The following is a 23,506-nucleotide window of genomic DNA, read 5'->3' on the forward strand; positions in this document are numbered from 1 at the left end:
ATCAGATATCAATACCCTCCGCTATGCTTTCTAACCACTTAGTATTGACATATACTTTGAAAAACAGCCTCCGCTTAAAACTCAAGCCAGTGTAACTAAGAATTTGTTTTATGCATTAGTTTCATTCTTTTAACAGAAATAACAACCATCTCTGTAGTTCCTTTTTGGTCCTTAGCGAGCTACGATAATTAACTTTTTCCTCAATACTTAATAATGCCTACTTAAATTTGCCTAACCTCATTATATAACTACCAAAAAACTCAGATCTTCGCTATTTTATTTGAAACTCACAAACAACCTTGTAAACAGATACAACTTTAATTTTATAGGTAAGGAAACTGAGCTAGTAGTTATGTTGTAAATACATACAAATGAATATGCATCCATTGTTCAGAGGCATGCTTATTTAATGATTAAAGGATGATGATGCCACCTCAAATATGTTTTATTCCTTCTATCAAAAGGTCAACTCAATCTAAATATACCCATAGCAATCCAACTTCCACACAGTCAACATAAAAATATTTTTATGATTGTATTACCAAGTCATAAACGTCATCAGTTATAATCCCAAGACCATGCCTAATAAATCCCCAGAGGGCAACTATTATTTAGAGCACAAGGATGCCTTGGAAATTACATTGTTATGAAAAAATAAAGAAATGAACAAATAAACGTGGTCTTTAAATGTACTGCTAGGGAAATGCCACATATCAACACTTCCATTTCTTAAGAATTGTCACTGCTGGAAGTACACAAATTTCAGTAAATTTGACAAGAAAAAACATATAGGAATTCTGTTCTGAAAAGCAATTGCAACTCAGAAATTGCTCATTTTCTAACACTCTGTATCAATTAAAAGCCTCTTATCATGACAGGCAACCATAACAAATTTAGCTGAATTAAAAAATATAGGTCCAGTTATCATTGAGGCACTGGTTTCTGCCTCCTCACAAACTCCAGAAAGACTCTAAATTTCTTTCAGCTTGAGTTAGATGAGAGAAAATGCAATTCATATTTCCAGAAGCACAAGTGGCATATTTTCCAGTAAGCTTCTTGTTCTCATTTTACTATTTTAGGATTTCTGATCACTCCCAATGTTGCTGTATGGCCAGACCTGATTTCTGCTGGCTGATCATTTTCATGGCATGATGCTTTACTAAAACTGTCTCCAAAAACTGTTTTTACTCGCATTCGGCTTCAGTGTTATTTATATACAAAATACCACTTCAATGGACTTCTGCCAATAAAAGAAACAGCTTACTAGAATTTCAGTTGACTTTGTTAAAGGAAATTATTTTAAATTAATGTGGCTACTGAACTGCTGCCATCCTTGACCTCAGAAAATAGATTCCTTCTAATTTTTGCTGTGAACATTTATTTAAGTTAAATTCCAGCTCATGAATGTTGACCGTAAAAGAGTCTAAACCTTCCTGCTACTATTTCATATTCTTTCTCTAAACAAGGGGGTGACCACATGGTTGCTACATTAGTATACAGAGCCAGCTCACCACCATTAAGTGAAATCATCTATGTATTTTTGGTAGAATCTTTAACAACTTCCACGCCCGTCGGTGAATGGAACAAGGCTGTTTTGTTTTCAGAGAGCAACAATTTGATCTCTGGTTTACTTGGTGGTGCCCCAAATATTTTTCCATATGCTTTTTGCAAAGAGAATCTGACATCAGCATGGTTTACCTTTACCAATGAATGCAGGCTTTTTTCACCAAACATATCCCAGAGGAAGGTCAGGTCTTCCTGGCTATCCACATGTGGCTGCAGCTGGGCTGGCAGAGCAGCCAACAGCTCATACAGACCTATAAAATGAAAATAAAACACAAAGTGTAATCTTAGAGTGATCTCATTAATTTCACCTAAGGTGTGTGTAAATGACAGCTGGAACATGCCGATTTTACTGGATTTGTATTCCGGGACATCAAGCTAAACACTTCTCCAAAGAACCAAAGGGGAATTTTCTGGCTTTTAAATTCCAAAGCAGTGGTATGTATCAACAGACTCGTTTTTACCTCTCACAGTTGTCAACATTCTACAGCCCTCCAAGTTTACATAATCCGAGAGAGAAAATGTGTACAGGTTTTCAGAAAAAGAAGAAAACGCATACATTCCTTTCCTTAATCATTATTACATTTCCCTCCATCTGAGCCAAAGAGTGAAATGAGTCATGAATAGGAAAAACTTCCTTAGAAGAACAGAGAATTGATAGGGTGGCCCATTAAAAGGGTTTTGTAGTGTCCAAATAGTTCCTAATAACATATAGTTTCAAAAATACTTGCATTATCTAACATCCAAAAGAAAGTCCTACAAAGTACGGGAAATCATAAACGGTTCTGCATTACTATAGTCAACTATTAAAAAAAAAAAGCTACGTAGAATTAGTTTAAAATTGGGGGATGTAAAGCTTATGTAATACCCTCTGAATGAGTTAAAGTAACAGATGCGGGTTACTCGTGGCGTCCTCACTAGCCACTTCCTAGGGGCAGACAGTAGTGCAGTGTTCCACGGTAGCGTGCTACATAAACCATCCATCTCCATCACAGCCCGTCACACTCCTCTCCAAGAAATGTTGCAACAGTGACTGCCCGAGACTCTTTAGGGAGGTGACCTGGCAGGAGTCAATATCAACTCATAGCACATGTTTCATTTTCCAGTGGGATTACATGAGGTAAAAAGGACAAAATTCCTTTTATTTCTTGTCTGCTGTCTACAAAAACACCAAGACCTCCTGGGACCTACAACACATGGGACTGTTGTTATTTTTGGTCTGAATAAGTGCTGCTGTTCATCACAGGGACAGCTTTACAAGAGATTTAACTAGCAAAGAAAAGTAAATTATGGGCTGATGATTCGTATATCTATTATCTTCCTGAAGCATGCTAATTCTGCTTATCAGTGATAACTCACAACCAAAGGCATTAGGTACCACATTGAAAGTTAAGATATGTAACTTGGGAGATCTGATTAAACTGAAACATTTCTGAGGCCTTATTTGCCCAAAAAAAAAAAAAGCTAAAACACTCAAAAAAAAAAAAACAAAAAAAAAAACAACCTTCTCTCAATTACATTCTGAAGTATTCTTGGTGTTTTACATCTATTCCCTTAAAATCCTGGCATTCTGCCTACACCAGCTCTTTTTTACAATTTAGTAAAATTATTTGTAAGGTATCTCAACCTAACTCAATCTATAATAATACAGGTCTCATTATATATATGAAAGTAATCAACAATGGCCAAGATCAGTGGTTAAGGTCGGAAGTCAAAATGTGAAATTATGTAAACAGAGGGTGAAATTTCATTATTACTGATTTGGGGAGTTGTAAAAATAATTACCTATTCCTTGGTAACATGACTTACAGTTTAATTAAGGAGACTAATTCAACTGTGACATAATTTACATGATGAAAGTTGTCAGGAGGATTAAACGACTCAATACCTTAGAACAGTCCCTGTCACATAAAAATTACTCAATACATTTCATATGAAACTCAGTAAGTTTCAGCCATTGTCATAATTATTACTGTTATTAATCATATCGTTACTGAAAAAGCAAAAGTGTGGATCAAACAGAGCTAGAGTCAAACTCAAAGTCTACACTTAGAGCACTTCACATAACTTAACCGAGCCTTATTTCCCTCATGTGTTTAAAAATAAATGGTAACCTACAGGTGTGGTAAAATCGCATAACATGGCCAGGCACAATGGCTCACGCCTGTAATCCCAGCACTTTGTGAGGCAGAGGTGGGGAGATCACTTAAGGTCAGAAGTTCGAGACCAGCCTGGCCAACATGGTGAAACCCCATCTCTACTAAAAATACAAAAATTAGCCCAGTGTGGTGGCACACACCTGTAATTCCAGCTACTCAGGATGCTGAGGCAGGATAATCACTTGAACCCCGGAGGTGGAGGTTGGAGTGAGCTGAGACCACACCATTGCACTCCAGCTTGGGTGACAGAGTGAAACTCCATCTCAAAAAAAAAAAAAAAAAAAATTGCATAGCACTAAATACACAAACACACGGAGACACACACAAATAAGTGCATATAAAATGTGAAATCTGAATAAGGTCAAAGGATTGTACCAATGACAATTTCCTAGTTGTAAGACTCTATTATAATTATGCAAGATGCTACCATCGGAAGAAAGTAGGTGAGGGGTACATGGGATCATAACATGAATCTACAATTATCTCAAAATAAAATGCTAATACAAAAAAAATTATGGCAAACACGGTTGTTGTAAGAATTTGACAGAGCAATGCATACGGCAGCATTTAGCCCTGTGGCTGGCACAGAGTAGGCACTCCGTTGCTTAACATGTCTTCTTCTAGAATGAAAATGTCATTTCAATTCAATGGTTCAAAGTCAAAACAATAGCTTAGCTGTATATTGCAATTGGATACAACATCATACTCAGAAATAAAACCACTCTAGTCTTTTACATATGGAAAGTGTTAACTTTACCCAAGTACTGCTTACATTTTGTGGGAATAAGCCATATTATATTTAAGTTTTTATAAAAAATAATTTTTCTGTTAGCAGAAGCTCATAAACCAGAGTTCTCTGGTTTTTACTAGTTTTATGCAATCCTAACTAATATCCCACCATAGTTTGGCACTCTAGTGACAAGAGCCGTCCCTTCCCTTCAACTACCACATCTGGTAACCCTGACCACAGCAAGAAAAGACAGCACAGTGCCAACCAGAAATTAAAGACATGATTAAAGGAGCTACCAGGCCAGAGCTGTGTGCAGTCTCCATGAAGGTAAATAATACAGACAACTACTTCCACTCAAATGAATTATAAGGGCCCTAGAAATCATCTCTGGCCATGAATAAAATGGGGCCTGCGTTTTAACATGTTTTTTAAAATACTCCTATACTTAGTTCCTAAAGTTCTAATGGTGAAGAATTTTGTGAAATCCAAATGGTTTGGGTCATGGAGATTCAAAGGGCAAATGATGAGCGTTTAGATAGCAGCAGATATTTTTTAAGAATTTACCTAAATCTACTTGGTCTTTGGGCAAGAACTGAGACAATGAGATACCCTATATGCTGTAGTCATTCAAACTCATTGATTCCAGTAAACAGTTATGGTAGCTATGAATGAAACACTCCTCGAGGCTCTAAAGATCTAAGAAAAATCAGTCACGGCTCCTGTCCTCAGGAGTTTGCAGTGCAGTAGACAAGCACAGACGGGTCTATTAGTAAGTCCAGGACAAGGTTAGAGTGCTGTGGCAATGGCAAGGGAAGTGGTTAATTCCTGTAAAGCAGGAAGAAGACATCAGGAAAGTCTTCAGAAAAGAAGTAAACACTTGAGTTAGGTCTTTGCTATGGTTTGAATGGGTCCCCTAAAAAGCATGTATCAGAAACTTAAACCCCAATGCAAGAGTGTTGGGAGGTGGAGGCCAATGAGAGATTATGGATAGATTAATGCTATTATTGTAGGAGTGGGCTCATTATCTTGGGAATGGGTTCATTATATGAAGGTGAGTCAGTCTTCTTCTCCCTCTCTTTGCCTTTCTGCCATGGATGACACAGCAAGAAGGCCCTCATCAGATTCTGGTTCCTTGATCTTGGACTTCCCAGCCTCCAGAACTGTGAGCCAATATAATTCTGTTCATTACAAATTGCCTAGTCTGTAGTATTCTGCTATAGCAGTACAAAACTGATTAAGACCCTCTTTAAAGGCAAAGTTCCTAAGAATCAACATTTACTGAGTTCTTATATTCAGAGTACTATGCTTGTCATTGGAGATACAACTTATAGAATATACGACTATCTCTGCCCCCAGAGGTCTTATCATCTTAGATGACACGGAATATGCCCCAACATAAAGCAATCCTAAATATAAGGCTCTCTTATTTGCCCAAGAAAAGATCCAAAACACATTTTCTTCCAAATAAATACATGAACATTTAGTGTGACAATGAAATACATATCTAATTATTAACATCTGTTTATGTCTAATAATTCAAACATCTAATTGATTTTTACAGATGTTGATAAAATGCTCATGCCTGCTTCTAAAATTTACATTGCAGTTTAGTTAGGAACACATACCTTAAATTACCTATGAGGTAAAATATACTAATTTAGACATTAGGTTTGGGCCCCACTTGCATATTTCATGAAATTGTTTTATTTAAATTATTTACAAAGTTATTGTAAATAATTTAAATACAGAGTTAAAATATATCATTTTCATTTCTAAATAAGCTATAAGCTGTTTGAGATGCAGCATATTTTTGATTATTCGTGAGATGCTGTCATGGGAAATCTACATAAAACTGATCGGTTTTTCATTTGTCCTGTAACTGTATAGTTTTTATCTCTACAACAGAACCACTAAGCTACTCTTTAAGTATCTTTAACATTTGCAAATGTGAGGTCACAACCTTTCCCTAAGGAATAATAATTAAATCTGGCTTAAACTTCTTTGCAACCTTTTTTTTCTCCCATTGTCTTGATGAATAGTGTCCTTTTTTAAAAAACAATTCTGTCAGGTGGCCTCTAAAACCATACCCAAAAATCTTGAATTTAGGTTATATGAGAACAATGTGCCTTCTCCATTCAACATATTTTTGAGTAAGTGAAATAACAGAAAGTTACCTATAAGAGATTTTGTAAGAACTTGAATATAAAGCAGCTGTCTCTTCTCTGAGAAAGAATTTTAAGGAGGAAAAAAATCTCACCTTATATTTGGGTACATGCAATAGATACTGTCAAAGATGCAGGTGAAGCATTTCAATAAATTATGTCATAAAATTTTCCAGTAGATAAAAAGCAATATTTTTTAATTTGCATATTTTATAACTGAGAAAAAAAGAAAGCACCACAGCAAAACTAAAATATGTCAAGGGTCAGTTGATTGATATGTACAAGAACTGTAATAATTTAAAGATGAGATCAATCAATGAAGGTCAGAAAAGGTTATATTGGGGGCTGGGCACAGTGGCTCACTCCTCTCAGCACTTTGGGAGGTCAAGGCAGAAGGACTGCTTGAGTTAGAGACCAACCTGGGCAACACAGTGAGACCCTGTCTATATAAAAAATTTAAGAAATTAGCCAGGCATGGTGGTGCACACCTGTAGTCCCAGATACTCAGGAGGCTGAGACAGGAGACTCACTTGAGCCCAGGAGGTAAAGGCTGCAGTGGTGTGGTGACTATAATCACACCACTTTACTCCAGCCTGGGCATCAGAGTGAGACCCCATCTCAAAAAGAAAAAAAAATATGAAAAAAGAAAGAAAAAGAAACTATACTGGAACTTGCAGGACTTGAGCTAGGATCTGAAAAAGGAAAACAGAACCAGCAAGGGTACATTCTAGGTTGGAGAACACCCAAGGTGGAAAGGCAGTTATAATCACATAAATCTATAGATTTTTAAGTGCACTAAATTTCCATAAAACTGAAGAAAACACTAGTGATTAATCAAACCCTAATTTCTGCCTCTTATGTTTGCCATCAGTCATGGTCCAACCTGGAGACAGGAGCTCTGCAGCAATTTGAACACAGAAGCTTAATATAAATAATTATTACCTATAACAGGGGCTGATCTGTAAAGTCAGAGAGAACTCTAAAGAATACCTAGGATTGAAGGAGATTTTTTCCTGTTATCCAAGGAGAAAACAACCTTGGAAGAGGACTCCCTCTCCAAGGCTAAGACTCAGAGCTCACAGGAGAACGTGTGTTTGCAACTCACAAGATGGTTGGGTTCCTTGGGCCAAAGCTTCTCCATTATCATTGGGCAGGCAAGAATCACCCATCTCCAGGATGCAAATGGACAAGAAACTGTGCCTGGGACTAGCAAGCAGGAAACACTTCCCCAGTATACAGATGGTTTGAGGCTGACAGGCAGGAAGCCATTTTTAGTCCTGGCATAGCAGGACTAAAAAGCCAGAAATATCCTGGGGGTGTATATAACAGTGACAGGAACTGTAAAGCAAACACCCCCTCCGGTACATAGGCAAGGTGAGGCTAGGAAGTTGACCTCTGGGATGCCCACAAGACTCACTGGGAGTCTGTCCATGGGCGTGTCACTAAAACTCAAAGAGGATAAGTACCACTGGATACTCCCACAAGTGCTGTTAGAAATCCTATGAAAGGAGGAAGAAAAAGCAAATAAGGCAACACAAGAATAAGGAAGAGATGCCTCCTCCTCCTCTTGCATTGTCCCGTCCAGTGCCCTCATCTGACAAAACTTAACGTCAGGCCAGCAGCAAAAGAGAAATACTTGAAGGGTCTAGCTCTATCTTCATAGAGCAGACAATGAAGTATGAATTTGGAGCTAAAAGGCAATAAAATGATAACTGGCTCAATCTTCTATATAGAGATTTATGTATGTACATATGAGGCTGATATAGTTTAGGTATGTGTCCCCTCTAAGTCTCATGTTGAATTGTAATCCCAAATTGGGACCTGGTGGAAGGTGACTGGATCATGGGGGTGGATCCCTCATGGCTTGGGGCTGTCCTCAAGACAGTGAGTGAGTTGTAGTGAGATCTGTTTGTTTAAAAGTGTGTGGCACCTCCCCTCACTCACTTCCTTTGCCCCTACTTTCACCATGTGATATACCTGCTCCTCATTCACCTTCCACCATTATTGTAAGTTTCCTGAGGCCTCCTCAGAAGCAGATGCCAGCTCTATGCTCCTGTACAGCCTGCAGAGCCATGAGCCAATTATACTCCTTTTCTTTATAAATTGCCCAGTCGCAAGTATTCCTCTACAGCAATGCAAAGAACGACCCAACACAGAGGCCGAGGCAGGAATATCACTTGAGGCCAGGAGTCTGGGACAAGCCTGGGCAACTTAGTAAGAACCATCACTACCAAAAAACATTTTTATGTTAGCTGAGCATGGTGGTGTGCACTTCTATAGTACCAGCTACTTGGGAGGCTGAGGAGGGAGGATCCTTTGAGTCCAGCAGTTCAAGGCTGCAGTGAGCTATGATTGCACCACTGCACTCCAGCCTGAGTGACAGAACGAAATCCTATCTCAAAAAAAAAAAAAAAAACTGTGTGTGTCTCTTTCTGGGGGAGAGGAATATTGTCTTTCTGCTTTGTTTTCAGTGTTCTTTCTGTTGTTTGGCATTGGAGATACAATGAAAAATACTTAGTGATTAGTGAAAGTAAAGGTTTTCTAATACAGATTTGAAAGGGAAACACTATTACATCAAAGGCTTGTACTGACAATGTTTGTCTGTCTTAACAATATGCCAAGCCTGACCCCAACAGCTCAGGTGGAGCACTAGGCCAAAGTTCTAAGTTCAACAAATGACAAATGAACTGTCTTGAGATGGTTAATTTTATGTGTTAATTTGACTGAGCTAAGAGATGTCCGGATACGTGGTAAGACATTATTTCTGGGTGTGTCTGCACAGATGTTTCTCAAAGAGATTATCCTTTGAATTGGTAGACTCAAGAAAGAAGATCTGCTCTCACCAACATGGACAGCATCAGCCAATCTCACTGAGAGTCCAAATAGATCCAAAAGGCAGAGGAAGGGCAAATTCCCCCTCTCTCTTATTGAGCTGGGACACCCATCTTCTCCTGCCCTCAGACATCAGGCTTCCTGGTTCTTGGGCCTTTGTGCTTTGATACTTACTTATACTGCAGCCCTTTCCCTTCCACCCCATAATCTTGGTTCTCAGGCCTTCAGACTCAGACTGAGTTATGCCACCAGCTTTCCTGGTTCTCCAGGTTGCAGATGGCAGATCACCGGACTTCTTGACCTCCATAGTCACGTGAGTGAATTCCCATAATAAATCTCCTATAAACACACACACCTATATAGTCAGTTGGTACAAAAGTAATCACGGTTTTTACTACAATGTCAAAAACTGCAATTACTTTTGCACCAACCTAATATATACCTGTCTCCATGTGTACATATGTGTGTGGGGATGTATATTATATTATAATATCTCCTATTGGTTTTGTTTATTTGGAGAACCCAAACACAGCTCTTTTCTATCAAAAGAGCACTCTCTTAATTTCAACTTCCTCATAAATGTATGAAACTTATAAGAGAAGGTCAAGATAGATTGTGGTTTTCCAACATTAAAAAAACATAAAACCCCTAAACATGGAAAAATGATACAAAGTACCTAGTGGGCAAAAATTTTAGGGGTTAAGAAAGGTGCTTAAAATTAAATGAACTAATTGCACAGACACATAAAGATGTTTTGAGATTTTTAAACAGGTTACCAAAGCCTGCTCTGTGGAAAGTAAATGTTGTAACCTATTCTCCCTTTCCAGAGGAATTTTATATGGCAAATTTTGGCTGTATGAAATCATAAAAAGTAATATACTAATGAGAATGCTTTCAGTGCAATATAAATACCTCATTCTGTGAGCCGGTTCATTAAGCCATCTCATATGTAAGACCATAATCTTAATTTAACTACACTGACTTATTTATTTGATGGGATTTAAATGTGCTGTAGCTGGCTTCCCTCTATCCACGCTATACTAAACGATAAGTACATGTGTCACTTACTTTTTGTTAAAGATAAAAACTATATGCTTTGAGATCACTGAGTTATTTAATTGGACCTAAATAATATGCTGTGGTCATCTTCCTGAACCCATGCTACACTGCAGGAGAAACATATGTCACTGTCTCACTGTCTTTTCTTTTTTTTTTTAGATGAAGTCTCGCTCTGTCACCCAGGCTAGAGTGCAGTGGCACGGTCACAGCTCACTGCAACCTTGAACCCCTGGGCTCAAAGGACCGTCTCACTTCAGCCTCCCTAGTAGCTGGGACTACAGGAGTACACCACTGCACCTGCTATCATTGTCCTTACAGAAAAAGGACTATGTGCTTTTCCCCTCTAACAACTTACACAATCAGGATATGTTCCCGGGGCTTTAGTAGCCCTGGGCAACACACTGAGATGGTATGTATTTTACATACACTTTTAGATACTTTGATGCTTTGAGCAACTTCAAGTTGTCTTGCAGTATATTTTTTGCCATATATGTACATAGAGAGAGAGAGAGAGAGAATTACTGTAAAACTAAAGTCATGTTTTCTATCAGAATATTATCCTTATATAAGATATATATAACTAACAGGCAGGTGAGTTGACCAAGGATTGGGGAGGGTAGACAACCTGACCTATCCCATAAGGAAATGCAATCATGTTGAGTAAACAATTCACCCAAAGTTATAATTCATTAATCAGAAGATAATTACAAGCTGTCATCATTTTGAATTAATAAGATTGCATTATCTTTTAGGAGTATACAAACCACCAGAATACATCAGAATACTTTTAACTGAGGAAGATGACGGGCAGGGAGTCCCATGTGACAGGAGCAGAGGGAGCAAGAAGAAGAGGGGATATAAGAAAGGAAATGGGAGCCCAGATCACATAGGGCTTGGAAGGGCAAATACCAGAAGGAGCTTCACTTTTACTTTAGAGTGAAAGAGTCACTGCAGAGTTTTGTGTAAAGGGGTGAGTAGATCTGACTTACATTACAAAAGCATCACTCAGCCAGGCACGGTGGCTCACCTATAATCCCAGCACTATGAGAGGCTGAGGCAGGAGGATCATGGGAGCCCAGGAGATCTAGGCTGTAGTGAGCTATGATTGCACCACTGCTCTCTGGCCTGGGCAACAGAATGAGACCCTGTCTCATAAAAAAAAAAAATGAATGAATGAATGAATGAATGAATGAATGAATGAATACATCACTCTGACTGCTGAATTGAGAACAGATTGCAGGAAGCCAACTACATGGGAAGATCAAACACAGCAATCCAGGGCAGAAGGTGAGGGTGGCTTGGGCCCATGCAGTAGCCAGGGGAAGTTGTGAGAACTACACAAGTTCAGGTGGATTTTCAAGGAAGAACTAAATATGAATTTCTGTCTGGCTGAATGAGGGACATGGGGGAAAAAAAATCAAACTCCAACAGTTTTTGAAGTTGCCATCACCTAAAATGGGGAAGTTCAGCCTTAGACATACCGAATTTGGAATGTCGACTGGATACCAGTGGAGATGTGGTGGGCAGTTGAATATGGGGTCAGCAGTTCACCAGACTGCTCTGGGCTGAAAACTTAACCCCTGGGAATCACTGGCACATGATTTGCTCTTAAAACCATGAGGTAAAATGAGATCCCCAGGAGCATGAGTATAGACACAGAAGAGAAGAGGAGGCAGGGACTGTGCCCTAACTAAGGTCTCCAAAGTTACGCGATGCAGAAGAGAGGAGGGACCAGCAGTCAATCAGAGTGCTGTAATCTCACGTCCTAGAAAGAAGTGTCAAGGAAGAATGAACCATCCACTGTGTAAACGCCACTGATAAGCAAGTACAATGAGGACTGAGAACTAAGCGTTGGATTTAGCAATGCACAGGGTACTGACTACCTTTGGCAGAGTGACAATGTAGAAGACTGAATGAGGAGCACTAAAAAATGGGAAGACAGAGGAGAGAGCAATACAGACAACTCTTAGAAGGAGCTGGGTTTGTTTTTTTCCTAGAGATAGGGTCTTGCTCTGCCACTCAGGCTGTAGTGCAGTGCCATGATCAGAGCTCAGTGCAGCCTTGACCTCCTGGGCTCAGGTAATCCTCTTGCCTCAGCCTCCTGAGTAGCTGAGAATACAGGCATGCACCCCTAGGTGTGACTAATTTTTAATTTTTTTTGTAGGGAAGGGGTCTCGATGTTGCCCCAGGCTGGTCTCAAACTCCTAAACTCAAGCAATCCCCCCACTATAGCCTTCTGAAGACTTGGTTCAACAGAAAATTGATCCTTGTATGGAAAGTGGGGTAAAGAAGTTTTAGCTGGAGCTCTGTCATTCAGCAGATGTGAAGGAACAGGGTCATGCGCACAGGTGTATTAAATCCAAGAGGGCAGCTCCTCTATGGTCCCAGGGAGGAAGGCTGGCAGCAGATGCCCCATGTGGGGCAAATGTACTTGAGGGAACACGTGATAATTCCCTGAAGATTGTTTCACTATTTTCAGTAAACTAGGAAACAGGGTTTCATGCTGAGAGTGAGGACGTGGAAGAAAGTGTTTGCATTTAAAAGAGAAGGTTGGGTCTGCTGTAGTGGCTCACGCCTATAATCCCAGCACTTTGTGAGGCCAAGGCAGGCAGATCAAGAGGTCAGGAGTTCAAGACCCACCTGGCCAACATGGTGAAACCCTGTCTCTACTAAATACACACACAAAATTAGCCAGGCATGGTGGCACATGCCTGTAACCCCAGCTACTCAGGTGGCTGAGGCAGGAGAACTGCTTGAACCTGGGAGGTGGAGGCTGCAGTGAGCCCAGATCATGCCATTGCACTCTAACCTGGGCAACAGAGTGAGACTCTGTCTCAAAAAAAATAAAATAAAAGAGAGAGAGAGAGAAGGTTGGTCAGAGCCCTCTGGGTTTCCCAGAGGGAATGACGGAACCAGGGAAGTCATAAATTGGTATACATTGTTGGCAACATGAAAATTGAAAGCTTGCATTCTCTTTGATCCTGAAATTCACCTTCATTCACTCATTCATTAAAGCTCTAGGTGGCCAAGAGAGACTTCTATAGTAGGATCCATATCTAACTGTTATCAGTGTTTACCCTGGAAGAAAAACCAAAAGGAACAGGAGACAATTACTTTGATTTTTGCCACATGTATTTCTACACTGCTTGAGCTTTTACAAAATAGACATCAGATTTATAAATTTCCAAATTGCATTTTTATGTAACAATCTGCTGTAAACCTTGTTTTCAGCAGTATAGTTCACAACTTCTCCTCAAATTCTATTCCAGCCACAATGAATTGTTATTTGCTGTACCCTGAAATCACAACTGTATCCAGGAAACTTTACACCAATTCACCAGATAATTAATTTCCTGATAACTGCTACTGCTGTCATGTTCCCATTCTTCAGGATCCCTGAAACTATCTGAAAGATGAAAGAAGCATGGTAACATGCTTACATCAAAGTTTCATTAACAGGTTTAACTTAACACACTTGCCAACATTTCAAGAGGCGTATTTCGGAAGCTGGCAAGCTCCCAAGTCCCCTCCACACTTCAAAACTCCTCTTGAGCCTTTCTCATCCCTACCCTACAAACACCGAGTGCTTACTATCTATGTGCCAGGCACTATGAAGGGCTGGAGATGCCGTGACGATGAAACCGCCTTTGCAAAATTATAACCAAGGAAATTATGACAGTGAAAGAAATCAGACCTAACCAACTCATCTTGATTCTAACCTTTAAGCTGTCCTTGTTTGTTCTTGGGTGTAGGCTGAACTAACTTTGGGAAGGGATTCAGTTCATGGTTTGACTCTGAAGCAAAAGTGATAATAGCCTTTTCCCAGAAAGACCCCCTTCTTGCCCGGGGATCAGTCTGCCTTGCAGTACTAACAAATTAGCTACAAGATTAAAAAGTACAGTGTAGGAGTCATGCAGCCTCTGGTTCCAAGAGTCTGAACCTCTCCACATGGCTCCTGGGGATAACATCACTATTGAAAAACCTAAGATCAGTGCTCAAGATATTTTGTAGACCCTGCACTCGATGGATCAGCTGACACCACCCAGACAGGTAATCTGGCTCAACCAGTTCTGCCATCTCACCCAGGAACAGAAAACAGCAAGAAAACCTCACTTCAACCCCCTATTATTCCATCTCCAGCCTGACCAATCAGCACTTCTCACTTCCCAAGCCCCTACCCAAATTGCTTTAAATTATCTTTAAAAACTCTGCTCCCCAATGCTCAGGAGATTGATTGGAATAATAATAAAACTCCCATCTCCTGAACGGCCAGCTCTGTGTGAATTACTCTTTCTCCATTGCAATTCCCCTGCCTTGATAAATCAGTTCTGTCTAGGCAGTGGGCAAGGGGGAACCCATTGGGTGGTTACAAAGAAGGGAGGAAAAAAAAATAATAAAAGCAAACACAAGCTTTTTCCCCAGTGTAGGGTAGGAGCCAGATATAGGTAATCATGAAAATAAATGCAAAGTGACAGCTCTGAAAAGCGCTATACAAGAGGTGGTTGTTGCACCAGGAAAAGTATGAGAGAGAGAGATGTGAACAACTCAGGGACAGCTTTCTCGAGGAAGCTACAATTATGCTGGGATCTGAGGGAAGCACAGACATTAACTCGGAGGTGCTGAAGTGAGGAACAGAAAGAGAACCGCACTTACAAAGGCCCTGGGGTAGCATGCTTAGACCCTAGACTCATGCTTAGACTATAGAGCCATGCAACATAATTACAAATCCCAACTCTGCAACTGGGCATATTGGTAAACATCTCTGTGTATCCATTTTTTACTATGTAAAACAGGTATAGTCGTGCTAACCTTACTGAATTGTTATAAGGATTAAATGAATTATTTGTAAAGCTTACAATGATGCTTTGCTTTGTTGAACAACTTATGTAAGCATCTTTTAAATAAAAATAAATTCCAAATTAAATGCTAAAACTTATTAAGTATGTCCAAGTATTAAGGAGGCAGATGACAAACTGTAAGTTTAATCCTGCTGGATGCATTAAGGGGAAAAGAAAGCTTTCACAATAGGCAATAAAGACAGGCAACAACAGACCCCATGTATTGGGTAGAGTGAACTGAGAGAAGAGAACTTAAAAATGTGATCACACCTTCTGCCCCCCCACTGACCTTTGGCTAGGCACAGTGGCTCACGCCCAGTAAACCCAACACTTTGGGAGGCTGAGGCAGGAGGATTGCTTAAATTCAGGAGTATGGGACCAGCCTGGGCAACATAGCAAGACCCCGTTTCTAAAAAAAAAGGAGGATTGCCTGAGCCCAGGATTTGAGGCTGCAGTGAGTCAAGGTGGTGCCACTGCACTCCAGCCTGGGTGACACAGTGAGACTTTGTCTCAAAAAATTAAAATTAAAAAACAACTTTCAATATAAAGATAATGCAACAGATATTTGTAAGAGACAACTATAATTTTGGTGATATCAATAGTATGTATCTATTAACAATATACTGACAATATTGGCTGATGTAAACTCTACGCCAATGCACATTCTATATCAAAATCCAAACTGAGACTCCAGGGAACCAATCATTTGTCATTAACACTAACCAGGCTGAAATGTTGCAGAGTCATTTTAGACAATGTTTCAAGTGATACAGAAAGATAACATTAATCCCTTTATTGAAGTAATTAGAAATAATTTGCACTTTCCTCCAGACTACCAGTGTTAGACATAATAAACACACACACTGGAGATGACCAGCTATGGCATACAGACGTGGGCTTACTGAAACAATTATTACTCAGAACAGACCTGCTGACAACAAATGTTCATTCAAATTATTCAATCCATCTGGATCTCTGGGTCCCTAACTCTTGAAGTGACAGCGCAGAACAGTTCATTAGATATAGGGTCAATGTTGTCAGTATTAAGCATTGTTATCCTCATTCTTTTTGGCAGAACGAAAACTTGGAAAATCCTGGTCACATTCAGAGATGGTGGCAAAAAGAGTCAGCAATATAATTCATCTAAAAGTATTTTTAATACTCAAAGTCTTGATTTTGAGCTTTTTAACATTAATTCTCCCAGTAATTTTCTAAAATTAATTCTAGATGTAATTAAGATATTCAGAAGAAAAATGTAGAGAACTCCTGCTTGCAGGTTCCTGTTTATAGTTTCAGTGCTTTAATGTTTTTAATACACTTTCATCTTCCATTCCAAGGCTATACTAATTATATAGGAAAAAGCTGATAGAATTTGCAACTCAACAAGGCTATCCTTTAGACAAGGATATAACATACTCAGAAGTCAGAAAAACTGCATCAGTCTGGGCCCAGTGGCTCATGCCTGTAATCCCAGAACTTTGGGAGGCCGAGGCGGGAGGATTGCTTGAGCCCAGGAGCTTGAGACCAGCCTGGGCAACATGGTGAAACCCTATCTCTACTAAAAACACAAATATTAGCTGGGTGTACTGGTGTGCCTGTAATCCAGCTACTCAGGAGGCTGAGGCACGAGAATCGCTTGAACCAGGGAGGCAGAGTTTGCAGTGAGCCGAGATCACACCACTGCACTCCAGCCAGGGTGACACAGTGAGACTCCGTCTCAAAAAAAAAAAAAAAAAAAAAAGAAAGAAAGAAAGAAAGAAAGAAAAGAAAAGAAAAACTGTATCAGTGAAGAACTTTTACCAAAAAAAGGCTTTACCATTTGCTAGGAACCATTTCACAAAATCCACCTTTATTATAGAAATTATCTTCTGAATCATTAAGATGGGGCAGGGGAAGGGAAAAGGAAGTAGTAAGAAAAAAGAATCCAGGAAACATATTTTCTTCCTAAAAAGATGAGAATAAAGTCCTCACGCTTTGTAAAAGAGGAAAATTACCAGAGGTGTCATGTTTGTCAAACAATAGAGAACCGTCTTTTCATCAGGAAAACTATAAAGCAAGCATACACCAGCTGGACTACATCAAAAGCAATCAAAGGCAAAGCAAAAAATAAAACCTCCAACTTACCCAAATGCTTGTGGTTCAGAACGCCTAAAGAGAATTAGGCAAAGTATGTGAGCTCTGATTTACTAACACATATTGGGTTGATGATTCATATCTCCTCATGGAGACTTTATGCCTAAATGAAAATAACGATGTGTAATGCAACTGAAAGTTACTGAGGAGCCTGATCAAAGTGATGAGTAGATAACAGTTGAAAGTAGCAATGATAGCTAACTTCAGATCAGTAGGGAGGGGGCCAAAAGAGGCCGATGGAGAAGTGGCTATGGTTCAACTGAGGCAGTGTGATAAATACAATTGGATGCTGGAAAGGAGTCGGTGGTGGGTAGTGGTGGTAGAGAGATGGTTGGGGGAGAACTAGAATACAGAGCAAAGGGATTTAGTAGTAGAGTAATGAATCTTCAGATTAAAGGATCAATATGACACTAAAACCGTTTATGCACTTGGCAAGCTGTGATCCTGCACACTTGAGTAGCAAAATCGTGTGTGGAGGAAGGAAATGCAGCTTTATCAGCTCCATGTTTAGTCTCAGCAACAACAGGTGAGACAGACAGGTACAAGATTGGCTAAATAATGTTAAACAGAGGCAGAAATATCTCCCTTAAAGTAAATAACTGACTTTCAAACATATGTTAGATAGTCACAAGACACGAAGACACTAGCACTAGTAAGACCTAATAGGAGATTTTCTTTTTTTTTTTTTTTGAGACAGAGTCTCGCTGTTGCCCAGGCTGGAGTGCAGTGGCGCGATCTTCGCTCACTGCAGGCTCTGCCCCCCGGGGTTCACACCATTCTCCTTCCTCAGCCTCCCGAGTAGCTGGGACTACAGGCGCCAGCCACCCCGCCCGGCTAATTTTTTGTATTTTTAGTAGAGACGGGGTTTCACTGTGTTAGCCAGGATCCTAATAGGAGACTTTCTAATCAAACCATCCAGCCCATATTCTAGGCAACGATACCTACTGCCATGTGATCACACTGTCTCCAAACACAAGGAACCAAAAAAAGAAAATCAAGATTCTGGAAAGCCTAATTCAAAGTAAAAATTTACTAAATAAAACAGAAGTTTCTGTTGTCCAAAACAAAATTTAAGAACACCAGAATTTTTTTCCTTTCTTTTTTTTATTATTATTATTAAACTTTAAGTTTTAGGGTACATGTGCACAATGTGCAGGTTTGTTACATATGTATCCATGTGCCATGTTGTTTTGCTGCACCCATTAACTCGTCATTTAGCATTAGGTATATCTCCTAATGCTGTCCCTCCCCGCTCCCCCCACCCCACAACAGTCCCCAGAGTGCGATGTTCCCCTTCCTGTGTCCATGTGTTCTCATTGTTCAATTCCCACCTATGAGTGAGAACATGCGGTGTTTGGTTTTTTGTCCTTGCGATAGTTTACTGAGAATGATGGTTTCCAGTTTCATCCATGTCCCTACAAAGGACGTGAACTCATCATTTTTTATGGCTGCATAGTATTCCATGGTGTATATGTGCCACATTTTCTTTATCCAGTCTATCGTTGTTGGACATTTGGGTTCGTTCCAAGTCTTTGCTATTGTGAATAGTGCCGCAATAAACATACGTGTGCATGTGTCTTTATAGCAGCATGATTTATAGTCCTTTGGGTATATACCCAGTAATGGGATGGCTGGGTCAAATGGTATTTCTAGTTCGAGATCCCTGAGGAATCGCCACACTGACTTCCACAATGGTTGAACTAGTTTACAGTCCCACCAACAGTGTAAAAGTGTTCCTATTTCTCCACATCCTCTCCAGCACCTGCTGTTTCCTGACTTTTTAATGATGGCCATTCTAACTGGTGTGAGATGGTAACTCATTGTGGTTTTGATTTGCATTTCTCTGATGGCCAGTGATGACGAGCATTTTTGCATGTGTTTTTTGGCTGCATAAATGTCTTCTTTTGAGAAGTGTCTGTTCATGTCCTTCGCCCACTTTTTGATGGGGTTGTTTTTTTCTTGTAAATTTGCTTGAGTTCATTGTAGATTCTGGATATTAGCCCTTTGTGAGATGAGTAGGTTGCAAAAATTTTCTCCAATTCTGTAGGTTGCCTGTTCACTCTGATGGTAGTTTCTTTTGCTGTGCAGAAGCTCTTTAGTTTAATTAGATCCCATTTGTCAATTTTGGCTTTTGTTGCCATTGCTTTTGGTGTTTTAGACATGAAGTCCTTGCCCACGCCTATGTCCTGAATGGTATTGCCTAGGTTTTCTTCTAGGGTTTTTATGGTTTTAGGTCTAACATTTAAGTCTTTAATCCATCTTGAATTAATTTTTGTATAAGGTGTAAGGAAGGGATCCAGTTTCAGCTTTCTACATATGGCTAGCCAGTTTTCCCAGCACCATTTATTAAATATGGAATCCTTTTCCCATTGCTTGTTTTTGTCAGGTTTGTCAAAGATCAGATAGCTGTAGATATGCGGCTTTATTTCTGAGGGCTCTGTTCTGATCCATTGATCTATGCCTCTGTTGTGGTACCAGTACCATGCTGTTTTGGTTACTGCAGCCTTGTAGTATAGATTGAAGTCAGGTAGCATGATGCCTCCAGCTTTGTTCTTTTGGCTTAGGATTGACTTGGCGATGCGGGCTCTTTTTTGGTTCCATATGAACTTTAAAGTAGTTTTTTCCAATTCTGTGAAGAAAGTCATTGGTAGCTTGATGGGGATGGCATTGAATCTATAAACTACCTTGGGCAGTAGGGCCATTTTCACGATATTGATTCTTCCAACCCATGAGCATGGAATGTTCTTCCATTTGTTTGTATCCTCTTTCATTTCATTGAGCAGTGGTTTGTAGTTCTCCTTGAAGAGGTCCTTCCCATCCCTTGTAAGTTGGATTCCTAGGTATTTTATTCTCTTTGAAGCAATTGTGAATGGGAATTCACTCATGATTTGGCTCTCTGTGTGTCTGTGATTGGTGTACAAGAATGCTTGTGATTTTTGTACATTGATTTTGTATCCTGAGACTTTGCTGAAGTTGCTTATCAGCTTAAGGAGATTTTGGGCTGAGACGATGGGGTTTTCTAGATATACAATCATGTCATCTGCAAACAGGGACAATTTGACTTCCTCTTTTCCTAATTGAATACCCTTTATTTCCTTCTCCTGCCTGATTGCCCTGGCCAGAACTTCCAGCACTATGTTGAATAGGAGTGGTGAGAGAGGGCATCCCTGTCTTGTGCCAGTTTTCAAAGGGAATGCTTCCAGTTTTTGCCCATTCAGTATGATATTGGCTGTGGGTTTGTCATAGATAGCTCTTATGATTTTGAGATACGTCCCATCAATACCCAATTTATTGAGAGTTTTTAGCATGAAGTGTTGTTGAATTTTGTCAAAGGCCTTTTCTGCAGAATTTTTAAAAAAAATAAAATAAACATGTAACTTACACCAACAGATACTTATTTTAAATACCCAGCATGATCCAGGGCCGATTAGAATCTCAATTCTTCATTTCAGAAATGTTTGAAACAAAACTAGAGAAACTAGAGAATTTCACACATTCCTTCCCTCCACCTCCATAGCACTTTTTCAAGAAATACATCTACGCCACAGTCAAGGCACAAGTATCTAGATCCATCGATCTGACTAGCTATATACCACAGATATTCTCAAAATTCAAGGAAAATGATGATAAAGTACAGAGCACAGATCCACCTATACAAACTATAAAGAGAATTTCGTTTAGAACAACTTATTTCCTATTGCTTTCTCACAGCATTTGAACAAATACAACTTATTGTTTTTAAACCTAAAAAAATAAAATTCATTGCTAAAATGTGACACTAAATTTCAAAACAATGACATCTCTAAAATGGGAAAAAATTTAAAAAATACAGAAGCACAAGAAGGAAAAATTTTTCCAGTTCCAGAAAACTGCTTCTGTAAAAATATAATATTCTGTACAAGACAGTAGTGGTTCCTAAGAGAATAAATGGCTCAGAATTTGATGAAAGTGTTCCCGCAGCGAACAATTCACTCTGCTTGCAGATTCCAGATGCTCAACATTCCTGACATCAGAACGGAAAAATTTACTGTTAGTCTAGAGAAATTTAATATCACCATTCTTGTCATATCCCTCATAGCTTCATTATTAGTACAAGTCTGGGGAAGCCATAAACCTATGGTAAATGATAAAAAAAGATGTTCTCTGGGTTCAATCATACTCATATAAGCAACCAAAATATCTAGAAGTCATATGGAAAAAGACTTGAGAGACAGAAAAACAAATATGTATTTACGTGTTTTTTGTCTTAGTTCTCACATTTGCATTCTGTGCAGTATGGTCAGGCATCAGACCAAAACGTTTTACTATAACCTAGGGCTAATAAACACTAAAGAACATATATCGACGCCCAGAACAACACTATAAAATTTTATTATATTAATAAAATGGGATACACCAAGCCTTAAATTTTCCACTTTGTCAAAGGTAAAATAATCAGCACTATTCGGTGCCATTCATAACAGCCTGCAATTTTTCTCATTTAAAGTATGTTTTATTTCCAAAAGTACCTATAGTACACTAAAATACTAACACAACCCTGAGAGAGGCAACCTCTTTCTCACACTTTCCCTCAACTGCAAATAACTTACTAAAGCATCAGGCAAGCTGAGTTTTTAAATATGCAGAACAATCTAAATAATTATAGTATTGCAGCTTACTTGATAACACTTTATACAATTATCTTAAAGTCTATAAATTCAGGGTCAGTTAAGAGGGGAACATGCATACAACTTTACCTAACTTTCATTTTTATATGCCATCTCTAAGCTTTAAATAGGTTCCAATTTGTAATTAACTGTCAATAGTCTATAGCTTTGCACAAAGTATTCTCTACTACCAAAATAAATGTGATGGTAGTTTGATTTTTAGCAGTATTCACCCAAAAAATAAAGCCATAGGAAAATGAAAATTACTTCTAAAGCTCATAAATTATAGCCTATAACCATCCTTTCCAAAAATCGATTACATTTACATTACATTAAAATAGTTATAGGCTTTCCTACTTGAAGTAATTGGCTAAAAAAGCTAAAATGCAGTATTGGCTTTATGATATTCATAGTAAGATAGGACTTATCTCAAGCATAACATGTAGTTTGACCAATCTGGACAGTAAATCTGCATTTTACATTACATTGCAAGGTAGCAATCCAAATCTTACCTCTCATCACACTACTGTAGCCAGCATTCATTGTATTAAGTGGTAAGCAATCAACAGATCAGTAGGTGCTAACCTTGATCAGGAAGTATTGATCATGGCAAGAGAAACCATGGAAGCAGAAAGTGGCCTCTTTGGTTGTAGAGATGATGTAGTAGAAAGAGAGGTAGGCTTTTCTCCTAGAGCTGTTATCATAATCAACAGAGATAAAGAATGAGTATGTAGCATCTAATTAATGCTTCCCAGTTTTGCAACGGGACAAAAACATAAAAAACATCAAGCACATGGTTGGCCCTTACTAAGCAGTAGCTGCTATTGTCATCTTTACCATATCCTCTCAGAGGCTTGTTAGTGGAATTAGAAAGCATTTAAGTGAAAGGAAGGCTCTTAGCAGAGTTCAAGGGATAAAACTATCTTAAATGGCTTTCTCTGCAAACATTCTCCAAGAACAACCTGTTACACAATAATGCAGCGGCTGAACTCCTAAGAAATCTCATGCTAACAAAAAGATGAACCCTTGTTTCAATAGGGAAAGACACTGTAGGTTAGAGAGTTTGCAACTAATAATAACTAAGGTCCTTCCACACATGAACTTTAGAAAAATAATCTAAGCTGTAAATGTTTTTTCTTTTCAGCTAAAAATAACAAACTGGTGGTTCACTACTGATAACTACCAAGCTAAATGCTTCCTAGCCTTTCAATCCACACTCAAGTATTCTCTAAACAGGTGACATTTTTTTTAGCAACAGAATTCCTAACTATTGGAATTAAATCCTTCCCACCCAAAAGAACAAAGGAGCAGCCAGCAAAACTACCTGAAACATAATGAAATATCCAGAAACAGACTGGTGATGCATAAAGAACTGAATACAAGA

The 23,506-nt window shown here is 39.1% G+C and overlaps 1 protein-coding gene across 8 annotated transcripts in view; it reads right to left on the reverse strand.

The window, feature by feature from the left end:
- The window catches only part of MPP7 (MAGUK p55 scaffold protein 7), a 256,591-nt gene that overhangs the window by 147,776 nt on the left and 85,309 nt on the right, over positions 1–23,506 (reverse strand). For all 8 annotated transcript variants that reach the window (XM_055275011.2, XM_055275006.2, XM_055275012.2 and 5 more), the window contains one exon: positions 1,699–1,817. In XM_055275011.2, coding sequence (XP_055130986.1) covers positions 1,699–1,817 — 119 coding nt within the window. The remainder of the gene's footprint in view (positions 1–1,698; positions 1,818–23,506) is intronic.

This window comes from Symphalangus syndactylus, chromosome 4 (assembly GCF_028878055.3).
Source record: "Symphalangus syndactylus isolate Jambi chromosome 4, NHGRI_mSymSyn1-v2.1_pri, whole genome shotgun sequence".
In the NCBI taxonomy this organism is placed as follows: Eukaryota; Metazoa; Chordata; class Mammalia; order Primates; family Hylobatidae; genus Symphalangus; species Symphalangus syndactylus.